The sequence below is a fragment of the Lepidochelys kempii genome, chromosome 1 (assembly GCF_965140265.1).
Source record: "Lepidochelys kempii isolate rLepKem1 chromosome 1, rLepKem1.hap2, whole genome shotgun sequence".
Classification (NCBI taxonomy): Eukaryota; Metazoa; Chordata; order Testudines; family Cheloniidae; genus Lepidochelys; species Lepidochelys kempii.
Genome location: NC_133256.1, coordinates 284,995,123 through 285,008,509, shown reverse-complemented (window position 1 = coordinate 285,008,509; position 13,387 = coordinate 284,995,123). Strand labels below are relative to the sequence as shown.

General features: G+C 39.7%; 1 protein-coding gene across 7 annotated transcripts in view; it reads right to left on the bottom strand.

The window, feature by feature from the left end:
- Positions 1–13,387, bottom strand: part of PTPRR (protein tyrosine phosphatase receptor type R) — a 198,773-nt gene that overhangs the window by 17,804 nt on the left and 167,582 nt on the right. For all 7 annotated transcript variants that reach the window (XR_012156754.1, XR_012156755.1, XM_073327782.1 and 4 more), the window contains 2 exons: positions 9,112–9,196; positions 1,031–1,110 (listed from right to left, as the gene is read on the bottom strand). Coding sequence is in view for 5 of the 7 variants with exons in the window: in XM_073327782.1 (XP_073183883.1) it covers positions 1,031–1,110; positions 9,112–9,196 (165 nt within the window). In the remaining 2 variants the exon portion in view is untranslated. The remainder of the gene's footprint in view (positions 1–1,030; positions 1,111–9,111; positions 9,197–13,387) is intronic.

Here is a 13,387-nt window from a genome sequence, read left to right as displayed (position 1 = left end):
TGAACCTTGCTGGCCAGAGAAGGCTGCAGCAACCTCAAAAAGGAATAAATTATTAAAGAATAAAATGATTGGCAGAGCCAGATATTGTAACTTTGTTTCTCTCTTCAGTGAAACCATTTCCACAACCACAGGGACAATGGAGCAATCCACTGACTTATCCATTACACAGAACAATGCAGCAGATCCTCAGCTGGTATAAATTATCATAGCTGTATTGAGTGATATGCCCCAACATCTCTTGTCAATGACAGGTGTGTCAGAATGTTCAGACAGTCGAGAATACTGAAGTGTCTAAGGTGCTTTACAATATACTGTAAATTCATGTGAAATTTAATTTACTCACTGTTACATTTTTTTAAAAATCATTGACAATGTTACCAGTGTCAGCAATATGAAACGCCATGGTACTTCATTCCCTGGAGGGAAGGAATACTTCACATGACTCAATACATGGCCTAATTTCTCTCGCTCATTTAAAAGCAGCATTGATGCTCTTTAAATGGAATCATTCTCCTTAACTATATTGATGTCTGTGATGCAAAGCCTTGACAGTACAGATGTAAAGTGAGAAGCGGGAGGGGATGGAGGGGGGACCGGACACGATGTGTGTGTAGGTATATATATTTATGTATTGCTGTTTTAAAAAAGCAAAATGACTTCCTTTATGGAGTGGAGTGGAGTGAGGTTCTGAAACAACTTCTCATGAGAAGTAGTGGGGGCAAACAACCTAACTAGTTTTAAGATGGAACTTGATGCTAAGTTTATGAATGGGAGGTCCCTTCCAGAGCTATGTCCTATGTGACCATAGGTTAAATACGTACATAACTCTTGGGTGCTTTATTATAAACACCCCATCGGGACCACTTTATCTCACCAATAGTGAGAGAGAGGTAGGGTAGACTTTATCCTTATATCATACAAGGTGAAGTCGACAGAAATAAAAGGAGAGTGGAGCCCAAACGGAATCAACTATTCTGCTGGAAAACAGAATACTGTCTCAGGAGCACCCAAAGAATGTGTGTTTACTTACCCTAATGTAGTTAGCATTTATGTAGGTGCTCAAGGAGTCAGCTGCATTCTTTGGTTTCAAACACACTCTGCTTAGTGGATCTAAGAAGTCAGGAAAGATGGAAATTGAAAAGAAAATCACAAAGAGAAGATTTCTATTGAGAATCGCAGAAGTGAATCAAAGACTAGTTGGAGCAAAATAATCTACCAATGGTGCTGCATTTTGCATTTTTGGTGAAACTCACTCCTAGACATACGGTTTACAAAAGGCCTCAACATCATGTAAGTCCCATTAACACCGGTGTTCTGAGGGCTTAAGTGAACCTTAAATCAGGCAAAGGCACTGTATTGATCCTTCTGCACAGGGTGAATTGTCTTTTTGTATAGAAGGAAGGTTCACTGTAACTCAACATACAAACATTTCATTTGAATAGGTGTCTTGTATCTGGAGAAATGTATAGCCAAACTAGAAGAATATTTTCCTTCAATTGCCTATTATTTTGGGGCAAATCCTATTCCCAGCCTCCTCCATGGCCTTTGAGGGTCCTAGCTGGACTGGGACAGAAGCAATTCTGTTGAGCACAGGGCTGATGGGATGCTAAGTCCCTATGTAGGGGATTTTAACTCTCTTGTGCATCATGGAGCTGTGCTCCTGGGGAATCTGTTCACCCTAGGGGGTTTGAACAGGGGCCAGAAGTTTCTCAGTTACATAGATCTACTCAACAGTCCTCTCCACAAAAAGACACAGCGAGGAGGGTGCATAGGAGCCCACACTGTAACTGCCTAGCAGCTACTACTTTACCCTCCTCCACTCATTTTCTGCAAAAATGTCATCCCTTCAACAAAATAAAACGGAAACCGTGTTCTCTCACATCTGGGGTGAAAAAAAGGAAACCTTTCTCTGGCAGATTGCTTAGACAAATAAAATAAAAGTAGCAGCTGTTTGAAGTTACCATATCTACTCAGTTGGAAATAGTCCCTGGAGAGATGATTACTAGGCGGAGTCCAAGCGAGGTGTAAAAAGGTGTATGCATGTTCAATTGTGGAATCAGCATATGTATGTTATCTGTTGGTAACATCTAGTATTCTCACAGCATTGCATCTGGGGTTCTAGTCTATATTTTTGTCTAGAACAAAAGGGACAATGAGGGGAGTGATAGTTCAGTGGTTCATGCATTGGCCTGCTAAACCCAGGGTTGTGAGTTCAATCCTTGAGAGGGCCATTTAGGGATCTGGGGCAAAAATTGGGGATTGGTCCTGCTTTGAGCAGGGGGTTGGACTAGATGACCATCTGAGGTTCCCTCCAACCCTGATATTCTATGTACATTCTTTATGCTTAACTCCCACTGAAATTAACAAGAGTCCATTGCTTGGAGCCACAGCAGGGTTTAGGATCATGTTTTATAAAATATACTTCTCAGAATATGAAACCGCATTCATGTCCTTCAGTTCAGGCTACAGTACAAGCAGGAAGGCTTTCTCATTTTGTGTGCTCAGAGAGTAAAATGAACCCTAGTTAGCCTGGGTTAAAAATCTCTCTGTTTGCCTTCCCAAACCTCTTCACACAGAGATTTTTTTTCTTTCCCTTAACCACATGAGGACAGGAAACCTCTTATTCCTTTTCAGTACAGTGATTATTAGCCATTTCCACAAACGCCTTAGGCTACATGTCCTTGGAAAAACACCCACTTCCTTTAGCTTTCACAATGCTTATGATCCTGATGTAGCCTGACCTCTACCCTAAAAATGCTCTTAGAAGAAGACTCAACCTCCAGGCTGTTTAAATATTTTTCATGCTGAATTTCCCCAGATATTAATGGATCACTAAATATTTTATTAAGATCCTTTTTATGATTCCAATCAACTGAGTGACCACTATTTGAAAATCATAATGTTGCATACACTAGCAATCACTCCCAGATATTGACTGTTTAGAAAATGGATGTATGGTATCTATGCAACTTTGAAATGAGGAGACATTGTTTAAGGAGCAGTGGGCATTACTCTGTTATTCACAAGTGGGAGTAATTAAATTATCCATGTTAGTGATTTTTTGGACAAGAATGGTAAAGACTCAGGATCTGGTGTCAGGACAGTGGACATATCTTCCGGGGTGATTGTGATACTTAATTCATTAAAGTTTGTAAAACACTTTGAGATACAGAAGATGCTATGAAAGTGCTGAGTATTATAATTATGAATGCCTGGAGGTGGAAGTGGCATTTAAACAAAGGACCCCATCTTGTACTCTTTACGGAGGTAAAATTACCATTGCCTTCTTTCATGTTCCCCGTACAGGAAGCTTCTACTTTCCCCATCTTTAAGACATTACTAATATCCCATTTTTGTCATGAAGCATGCAAGCTTCAGAGGTCATATACCATTCTATATATGTCCTGGCTTGAATGCTCATTCCTCCGCTCCTCTATTTTTGTATGCCTTTAGACTGTAAGCCCTCTGGGTGTCAGGCTATATGATCATTTACAATATACTTCAAATGATTACTAATAATAAATCATTCATTAATATTGTCCCCAGTCCTGACTCCTATACTCAACAGATGTTCTGAAATGTGCAAAAGGCTGGTTTCATGATACTGATCTTTAGGAGCCAAAAAAGAGAAATTTGTTCACATATTTGCTTAATTCTGCAGACTCAGAAGTCTCACCAAACTTTGGATAGACATCTAACCTTTTAAGAGTCAGCTATCCCTAATTATTTGCCCTTGTTTGCTCATGGAATTGATAAGTTTTGGCGGTAGCTGACATTATTTGGCTAATATTATAAGGTGGAATTTGAAAATATTGTATGAGTCATGGATCTTTATTCATACAGCAAATTTCATAATTGGCTCAAAATTCCAGTTGTATAAAACACCTGTAAACCATGCATATCACTTTCCAAACTACCAACATATTGCCCACTGGAAAAATATCTCATTGATTCAAGGTATGTAAATATATGCATGATTCAATTATATTCCACATATAAAAGTGATCATTCCTACATGCTCAAAAATAATGCTAACCTCAAATGCATTTAGGTTTTATTTTGATACAACGTTAGGTTTGCCAGTTTTGGTTGGATGTATTCCTGGAGGTTTTATCACGACATAATCTTTAATTAAAGATTAATCTTTAATTCCTGGGGACTCCAGGACAATCCTGGAGACTTGGTAACCCTAAATTGAACACTGCTTAAATATCAGGGTATGGCTGACTGTACCCAGATTAATTTATTGATTCAGGTGAACATAAAAAACTGCCTTGATGCATCTGTGCTGAAATGTTTTTTCCTCCCACTAAAAAAATTATGAATCTTTTAGAGCCTGTTCACAATCCTATTGATTTTAAAAGGGAGCAGTATCGGAGAAATAATGATAGAACACAATCAATGTCAGAATTGTAGGAAAAGCTCAAGGGAGACTGAGGATTTTCAGCTTCAAAAGAATTGTTTCATGGCATGCAGAGATGACCCATGCCTGATGATAGTGTGTGTGGGTGGGTGGGAGAGGGGGCAGAGTGAGGGAAGCTGGCTTCAGCAGTATTACTGAGCATGCTCAGTCCGTGTGAGAATGCTCAGTACAAGCCAAGCAGCAAATCTGGGGGTCACATGACCCCAGATGCCCTTCCCCATACATCACCTCTGATGGCATCTGCTTATAAACTGGCACAAGGAAGCACTTTGTTCACTTGATTTAAATTTAATTTTTTAAAAAATTATTGTCTTAAACTTGGGGATACTTTACTATACCATTGTAAAACTCCTAGCATTTTCTAGGCATCTTACAGTTGAATTCTAGTGTTTGTCTAGCAGCACTGAGAATTTTATTCTGCAATTGAAAATTTATTCCTTAAAAGAATTTTGGATCAGCTACAATGACAATTTTCTATTAAGAAATAAATTTCATTAGGTATTCATTACACTTCATATTAAAAAATAGGACAAAATAGTGTTTATTCATGCCAACCTGCCCCAACGCAGTCTGTCTCTTAACAGCTTGACAGAATTATTTCTTAGAAAATGAGAAACTTCTTAGCAGCACAAAGGGTAGAGTGCCAGACCATGGACATTTTCAGGAGAAAATTAATCATTTCAAACATCACTTGTCACCACAGGTGCCCTAGTTCAAGAGACGCACCCAGCGCTTGGAATGGAAAAACTGACACAAGAGTACTAAGCAGTAGGTTGATATCATCTGAGCAGGAAACTGGGAAGGCTGTTCTATTAAACCATTCAAATAATTTCCAAACCCTTGGGGTCTGGGAGTGGAGCATTCGTGTATTTATCAGAATGTGCCTAGATCCCCAAAATATCTTCTGTAGAAGAGCACAAGGCATTTCTTTCGAATTAATACATGACTGATCTGTTATCCTCATTTTGTCTTGATTTCTGTAAAAGGCAATTACAAAATATCTGTCTGAGACTCTCGCTGCTGTGCAGTGCATGTCAACTAAAAGTGCATCCAGAAGTTAATGATACCTTTTCCAATTACAATGAAAGTGAAAATACAAAGGCATTATGATTCTTAAGCATCACTGACTACTGCTACACTGTAGCTATGCAATTCAAATACAAACAAACTACAGTGTAATTTAATGCACTGTATCCACAGGGTACATTCTGTGGGTGTATACACAATGGTAACATCAGGAGATTTAACATTCAGAATTATATGAAGAGAGAATGCATTATTTTGTTAAGGGGTTGGCATATCAACAGATTGGAGGCACTGGATGAAATTCTGGCCCAAATGAAGTCAATGGGAGTTTCGTGTATATCCTGTTTATATTGGGCTAAATTCAGGGTGTAGTCTTCTGAACTTTCAATATGTAAGTTACACCAACTTAGACTCATTTACCAATGTGTAACTTCCATCCTGGCATACAGTACCTTTGTATGTGGCCCACTGACCATAATGGGTGAAATGCTGGTTCTTTTGAGGTTAATGAGGGTTTTGCTATTGACTTCAGGGGGCTCAGAATTTCACCAGTGTTTTGTTTCCAATAATATATCAGATCCCTGACAAAATAATACTTTTGATGGCCAACATCTTTCATTAATTTGCCTGCAAATCCCTTTTACAGTGTGATCAAACTATAATTCAGTTAGGTAAACAAAGAACATTCTTACCATTTAGAATGCGTGAAATGCATAGAATATACTTTGCTCAGGATTACTACACTGAGCAAAGTGTGTGACCACACATGACTGCAAGGACATTATTGCTAGAGCTGGTTGGAAAATAGAATATCAGTTTCATGGGAAATGTCAACATTTTGAATTTTGTTTTCGTTTTGAATCGTAACAAAAAGCTGGAATTTAGAAATTTCCCATGGGACAGAAATTCTTGTGGATTCTGATTCAGAACCATTGAAACATTTCATTTCAAACTGTTACATATAATTAAAAAGTATAATAAAATTAATGTAGTATAATAAAGAAGTCAAAATGAAATGAAATAAAATAAAAGCAAAACATTCTAACATCACAGAAATGAAATGAGAAAGTTAAAACAAGCCATTTTTCCTTTCTTCCAGCAAAAATTTCAGTGAAAATGATATGTTCCCACAAAATTATTCTATGTCAACGGAACTGTATTTTTGATGGAAAACTGTTCCATCAGAAAATGTTAACTAACTCAATTTACAATGAAGTAATTCTTACTGTTTTGGGAAATGCATCACTTAGACCAATGAAAACACAGAAGCAATACAAGAAATTAACAACAATAACAATTAACAAGAAATTAACAATAATGTTAACAGCAACTCTGAGATAGTAGTATAAGGGTAATTATCTGGCTAAAAGAGATGGATTCCAACAATGCTACAAACCAGTAGGAAAAGAAAAGGAGCAAGAGAAAGAGAACCATTATAAATGAATGTCTACTCGAGAAGATTTGAGGGCACATTGGTTCATTTAGTCTGAATCACTCAATGTTAGACAGTAAAGGATTTGCAATAAGGTTCTCTGACTCATTCAGGGTACAGTCTTGCAGTTGCAGAACTTGACTAGACATAACTCAGTGGGCATTCTAAAGTCATAGAGTTTAAGGCCAGAAGGACCATTAGATCATCTAGTCTGGTCTCCTGTATATCACAAGCCACCAACACCACCCAGCACTCACACATTTACCCTACAGCTGAAATGAGACCAAAGTATTACAGCCCACAGGAGACTAGATTATTATGTGTCATGGGCAGAAAATAGGCAGGACCAAAATGCAACAGTGCCCGAGGTCCCCTCAAGGCCACAGTTCTGATGGTCCCTCACTGTAGATAGAATACAGATAAGTTATTTAAATTAGGGCTGTCAAGCAATTAAAAAGATTAATCATGATTAATCATGCAATTAATTGTGCTGTTACACAATAATAGAATACCATTTATTTAAATATTTTTGGCTGTTTTCTACATTTTCAAATATATTGATTTCAATTACAAAACTGAATACAAAGTGTACAGTGCTCACTTTATATGTATTTTTCATTACAAATATTTGCACTGTAAAAACAAAAGAAATAGTATTTTCAATTCTGCCATTGCAAGTACTGTAGTGCAATCTCTTTATCATGAAAGTTGAACTTACAAATGTAGAATTATGTACAAAAATAACTGCATTCAAAAACAAAACAATGTAAAACTGTAGCGCCTACAAGTCCACTCAGTCCTACTTTTCGTTTAGCCAATTGCACAGACAAACAAGTTTGTTTACATTTGCAGGAGACAATGCTGCCTGCTTCTTGTTTACAATGTCACCTGGGGAACAAGTGTTGGCATGGCACTACTGTAGCTGGCGTCACAAGATATTTACATGCCAGATGTGCTAAAGATTCAAATGTCCCTTTATGCTTCAACCACCATGCATCCATGCTGATGACGGGTCCTGCTCGATAACAATCCAAAGCAGTGTAGACCAATGCATGTTCATTTTCATCATCTGAGTCAGATGCCACCACCAGAGAGCTGATTTTCTTTTTTGGTGGTTCGGGTTCTGTAGTTTCCACATCAGAGTGTTGCACCTTTAAGATTTCTGAAAGCATGCTTCACACCTTGTCCCTCTCAGATTTTGGAAGGCACTTCAAATTCTTAAACCTTGGGTCGAGTGCTGTATCTATATTTAGAAATTTCTCATTGGTCTCTTCTTTGCGTTTTGTCAAATCTGCAGTGAAAGTGTTCTTAAAATGAACAACGTGTGTTGGGTCATCGTCCAAGACTGCTATAACATGAAATCTACGGCAGCAGGTAAAACAGAGCAGGAGACATACAGTTCTCCCCCAAGGAGTTCAGTCACAAATTTAATTCACAAATTATTTTTTTAATGAGCATCATCAGCATGGAAGCATGTCCTCTGGAATGGTGGCCAAAGCATGAAGGGGCATATGAATGTTTAGCATATGTGGCACGTAAATACTTTGCAATGCCAGCTACAAAAGTGCCATTGGAAGATCTGTTTTCACTTTTAGGTGACATTGTAAATAAGAAGCGGGCAGCATTATCTCCCATAAATGTAAACAAACTTGTTTGTCTTAGTGATTGGCTGAACAAGAAGTAGGACTGCGTGGATTTCTAGGCTCTAAAGTTTTACACTGTTTTGTTTTTGAGTGCAGTTAAGTAACAAAAAAAATCTACATTTGTAAGATGCACTTTCACGATAAAGAGAATGCACTACAGTATTTGCATGAGGTGAATTGAAATATACTATTTCTTTTATTGTTTTCATACTGCAAACATTTGTAATAAAAATAATAATATAAAGTGAGCACCGTACACTTTGTATTCTGTGTTGTAATTAAAATCAATATATTTGAAAATGTAGAAAAACATCCAAAAATGTTTAATACAGTTCAATTGGTATTCTATTGTTGAACAATGCAATTAAAGCTGTGATTAATTGTGATTTTTTTAAAAATCGTGATTAATATTTTTGAGTTAATCACATGAGTTAAATGTGATGAATCAACAGCCCTAATTCAAATATGTACAAAATATCCACCATAAAAAAAAAGACCAGCAGGCTTCCTACAAATCTATAAGCAGAGTTATATTAATAAAATGGGACTAAATTTCATACTAAAAAGCATTGTTTAAATACACTTACTTGGCAAAATTGTTTTATAACGGTTTTTAGTTCCATGACTTGGGATGGCAATTTCTTTGGGATCCACAAAATTCATTGGTATTTCCTATAGAAATAAATTAGATCAGATTGGTGTTCTTAAGAAGTCATGCAGGAAATTATACTGGAAGGCCATCTGATGCTTCACAACTATCTGTTGACATCAAAGTATTAACAAAAAAACTGGTTCCCATCTCCAGCCTGTCAACACCCTTCCTTTAATAAACACAAGAGCTGCACATTGACGTGTTGACTTCCGAGGAACAGTTCTGATGAATTATTAAAAGCAAAGGTTTTTATGAGGTTATAAAATAGGTTAAAGTACACAACAGTTTAAGAAGAAGGGGGTTGAAAATTTGCTAGGGTGGAAAAAAGCAAGGATTTACAAACTGTAGCTAATAACTACGCTGTGTGAGAATGCCCTCAAGATTCTTACACAGTAATGCTTAAGTTTCAGAGTAACAGCCGTGTTAGTCTGTATTTGCAAAAAGAAAAGGAGTACTTGTGGCACCTTAGAGACTAACCAATTTATTTGAGCATAAGCTTTCGTGAGCTACAGTTCACTTCATCAGATGCATACTGTGGAAACTGCAGAAGACATTATATACACAGAGACCATGAAACAATACCTCCTCCCACCCCACTCTCCTGCTGGTAATAGCTTATCTAAAGTGATCACTCTCCTTACAATGTGTATGATAATCAAGTTGGGCCATTTCCAGCACAAATCCAGGTTTTCTCACCCTCCGCCCCCCCCCCCCCCAAACTCACTCTCCTGCTGGTAATAGCCCATCCAAAGTGACCACTCTCTTTACAATGTGTATGATAATCAAGGTGGGCCATTTCCAGCACAAATCCAGGGTTTAACAAGAACGTCTGGGGAGGGGGGTAGGAAAAAACGAGGGGAAATAGGTTACCTTGCATAATGACTTAGCCACTCCCAGTCTCTATTCAAGCCTAAGTTAATTGTATCCAATTTGCAAATGAATTCCAATTCAACAGTTTCTCGCTGGAATCTGGATTTGAAGTTTTTTTGTTGTAATATCACAACTTTCATGTCTGTAATCGCATTACCAGAGAGATTGAAGTGTTCTCCGACTGGTTTATGAATGTTATAATTCTTGACATCTGATTTGTGTCCATTTATTCTTCTACGTAGAGACTGTCCAGTTTGACCAATACACATGGCAGAGGGGCATTGCTGGCACATGATGGCATATATCACATTGGTGGATGTGCAGGGGAACGAGCCTCTGATAGTGTGGCCGATGTTATTAGGCCCTGTGATATTGTCCCCTGAATAGATATGATTATCATACACATTGTAAGGAGAGTGATAACTTTAGATAAGCTATTACCAGCAGGAGAATGGGGTCGGAGGAGGTATTTTTTCATGCTTTGTGTGTATATAAAAAGATCTTCTACACTTTCCACAGTATGCATCCGATGAAGTGAGCTGTAGCTCACGAAAGCTTATGCTCAAATAAATTGGTTAGTCTCTAAGGTGCCACAAGTACTCCTTTAGTAATGCTTAACATTCACATAAAACTTTTGATGTGTAGATTGCAAATCCCTTTACAAGGGTGGGTTAAGCACCTTATCCCCATTTTACAGACAGGGCAGCTAAGGCATAGATTTAAGTGACTTACCCAGTGACACGCAGTGAATTAGGGGACTGTCAATAACTGAACCCAAATCTCCTGCCTCCAAATCTGGTGCCCTAACCAGTGAACCATGCAGCCTCCTTTAGAAAATTCAAATGATTTCAATGTGAAACCATTAGCATTATTAGAGGGTCTCACACTTCCTTGCAGGCCGAGCTGTACAACCAAAGAAAGAGAGCAGAATATTAATCTGCTGCCTGTGAGTTGTATAGGCAGCAGCAGAGGGCAGCAGAGAGATTCCTCTGCCTGCTGTGCCAAACAGGCACACCGTAGGACTGATTTACTTCATGCTTCCAGTGCTGCAAATCAGGCTTTTCTGATTTTCACAACCATCAGTAGGGCTCAGCCCATTGATGCCCAGAACAGCCTCTGAAATTCTGGACTCTGTGCCCCATGCCACAACCCTTCAGGCCAAAGCTTACGTGAGTGCTAAGAAGGTGGCAGAATTGTCTCTTGCAAGAAGGGTAGTGGGAGGGGTAGGAACCCAGTCTCTGTCCCTGAACCGAAGTGCCCTGCCCCTCCTAGAGCACTGCTTATCTGAGGCTCTCAAAGTGCTTCCCACGCCTGAGGAAATTCACTCTCCCTCCCCATTGGGCCAACAGGAGCAAAGGAAAATAAGATTCATTACAGTCAGTTCTTGCTGCTGTGATTCCCTCCTGCTCCTCACTCTGTTCCTGACCTCCCCACCAGCCACGCTTGCAACCTTCATGTTAACGTTTACTCCCCCAGACACAAACTGCCACTGAATCCTTTCTGATCTCCATCCTTGCCTCTTCCCCACCTCCACCACTACACCTTGCTCCCTGCCCTGGTCATCTCTCTCCTTGGCTCCTGCAGCCTCCTCCTCACTGATATTGCTGCCTCTCCCCTTGTTCACCCTCAGCCCAGACAAAGTGCAACTGCTAAAATCACATCCCTCCCCTGCTGCTCTGCTCATGTCACTCACTTCAAGTCCCTGCACCATCCTCCCTGTGCCTCCTGCATCAAGGGCAGACTTCTCTTCACTTGCAAGTCCTACCCAACTTCACTCCCACCTCCTTCTTTTGCTCCCCCATGCTCAGCCCCAGCCTCCTCCTCACCAACCCTTTACTCTGCCTTCCATGCCCCTTCTCCTTCTGCATGGAACAGTCTCTCCCATGCCCCGTATGTCACATGACCTCCTGCTCCTTCTTCACATCTCTCCCCAGAGCTCACTCCTCCTTACTGTGACCTTGTGAGATCCCTGCATACAGTCCCTGGTGTACTCTGGAACTGAACTGTTCCAACGGGGTCTGGACTGGATTGTGAGCTCCTTGGGGCAGTGACTGTTTTCTTTTATGTCACCTATAGCTTCCCTGGTGCAGTTCTGCACTGTTGGTACAAACATCTCTGGCACTTTGAAACTGAAAAAACACTTTATTGCTTAAGCAGGTAAAGTTGTACAGTCAACAAGAGAGAGCAGTGTATTTAGATGCTGCCTGTGATATGTGTAGTCAGGAGAGGCCTCAGAGAGATTCCTCAGCCTACTGCCCCAAATAGGCTCTATGGACCTGAGTAGTGGAAATCAAATCAAGGTTTTCCAGTTTTCAACAAAACCAACAGGATTCTGCCCATTGAGGCCTAGAACATCCCCTGAAATTTTGGAATTGGTCAGATGCAGCATTCAGAAGTTATCACATTATAGACAGACACAGAAATGCCATCAAGTTGAACATAGAGCTTTGCTTTTCTGGTCCAGTTAATCACTTGAGACCTATAAGCACTTACTATTGGTTGTGGGGTTTACTCAGTGGGACTACTCCCAGGGGTAAGTGTTTGTATGGAGGGCCAAGACCATAAACAGCTCTCTAAATTTATATGGTGCTCTACAAACATAGACATGGCACTTAATCTTTGTGCTTATCTGTAAAAGGCAAGAGAAAACAAAGGACTAAGAGTGTAAGTAAGAGATTATATTACGATAACATACCTGCTAACCCGTGCAACCCAAAATGCTTCAGATTTCAAATGAGCATTAAGAAAAGCAGTACTTTTGGCACCTTAGAGACTAACCAATTTATTTGAGCATAAGCTTTTGTGAGCTACAGCTCACTTCATCGGATGCATACTGTGGAAACTGCAGAAGACATTATATACACAGAGACCATGAAACAATACCTCCTCCCACCCCACTCTCCTGCTGGTAATAGCTTATCTAAAGTGATCACTCTCCTTACAATGTGTATGACAATCAAGGTGGGCCATTTCCAGCACAAATCCAGGTTTTCTCATCCCCCCCCCAAAAACCACACACACAAACTCACTCTCAGGCTGGTAATAGCTTATCCAAAGGGACCACTCTCCCTACAATGACAGGTTTCAGAGTAACAGCCCTGTTAGTCTGTATTCGCAAAAAGAAAAGGAGTACTTGTGGCCCCTTAGAGACTAGCCAATTTATTTGAGCATAAGCTTTTGTGAGCTACAGCTCACTTCATCTGATGCATACAGCACAAATCCAGCACAAATCCAGGTTTTCTCACCCTCCGCCCCCCCACCCCAAACTCACTCTCCTGCTGGTAATAGCCCATCCAGAGTGACCACTCTCTTTACAATGTGCATGATAATCAAGTTGGGCC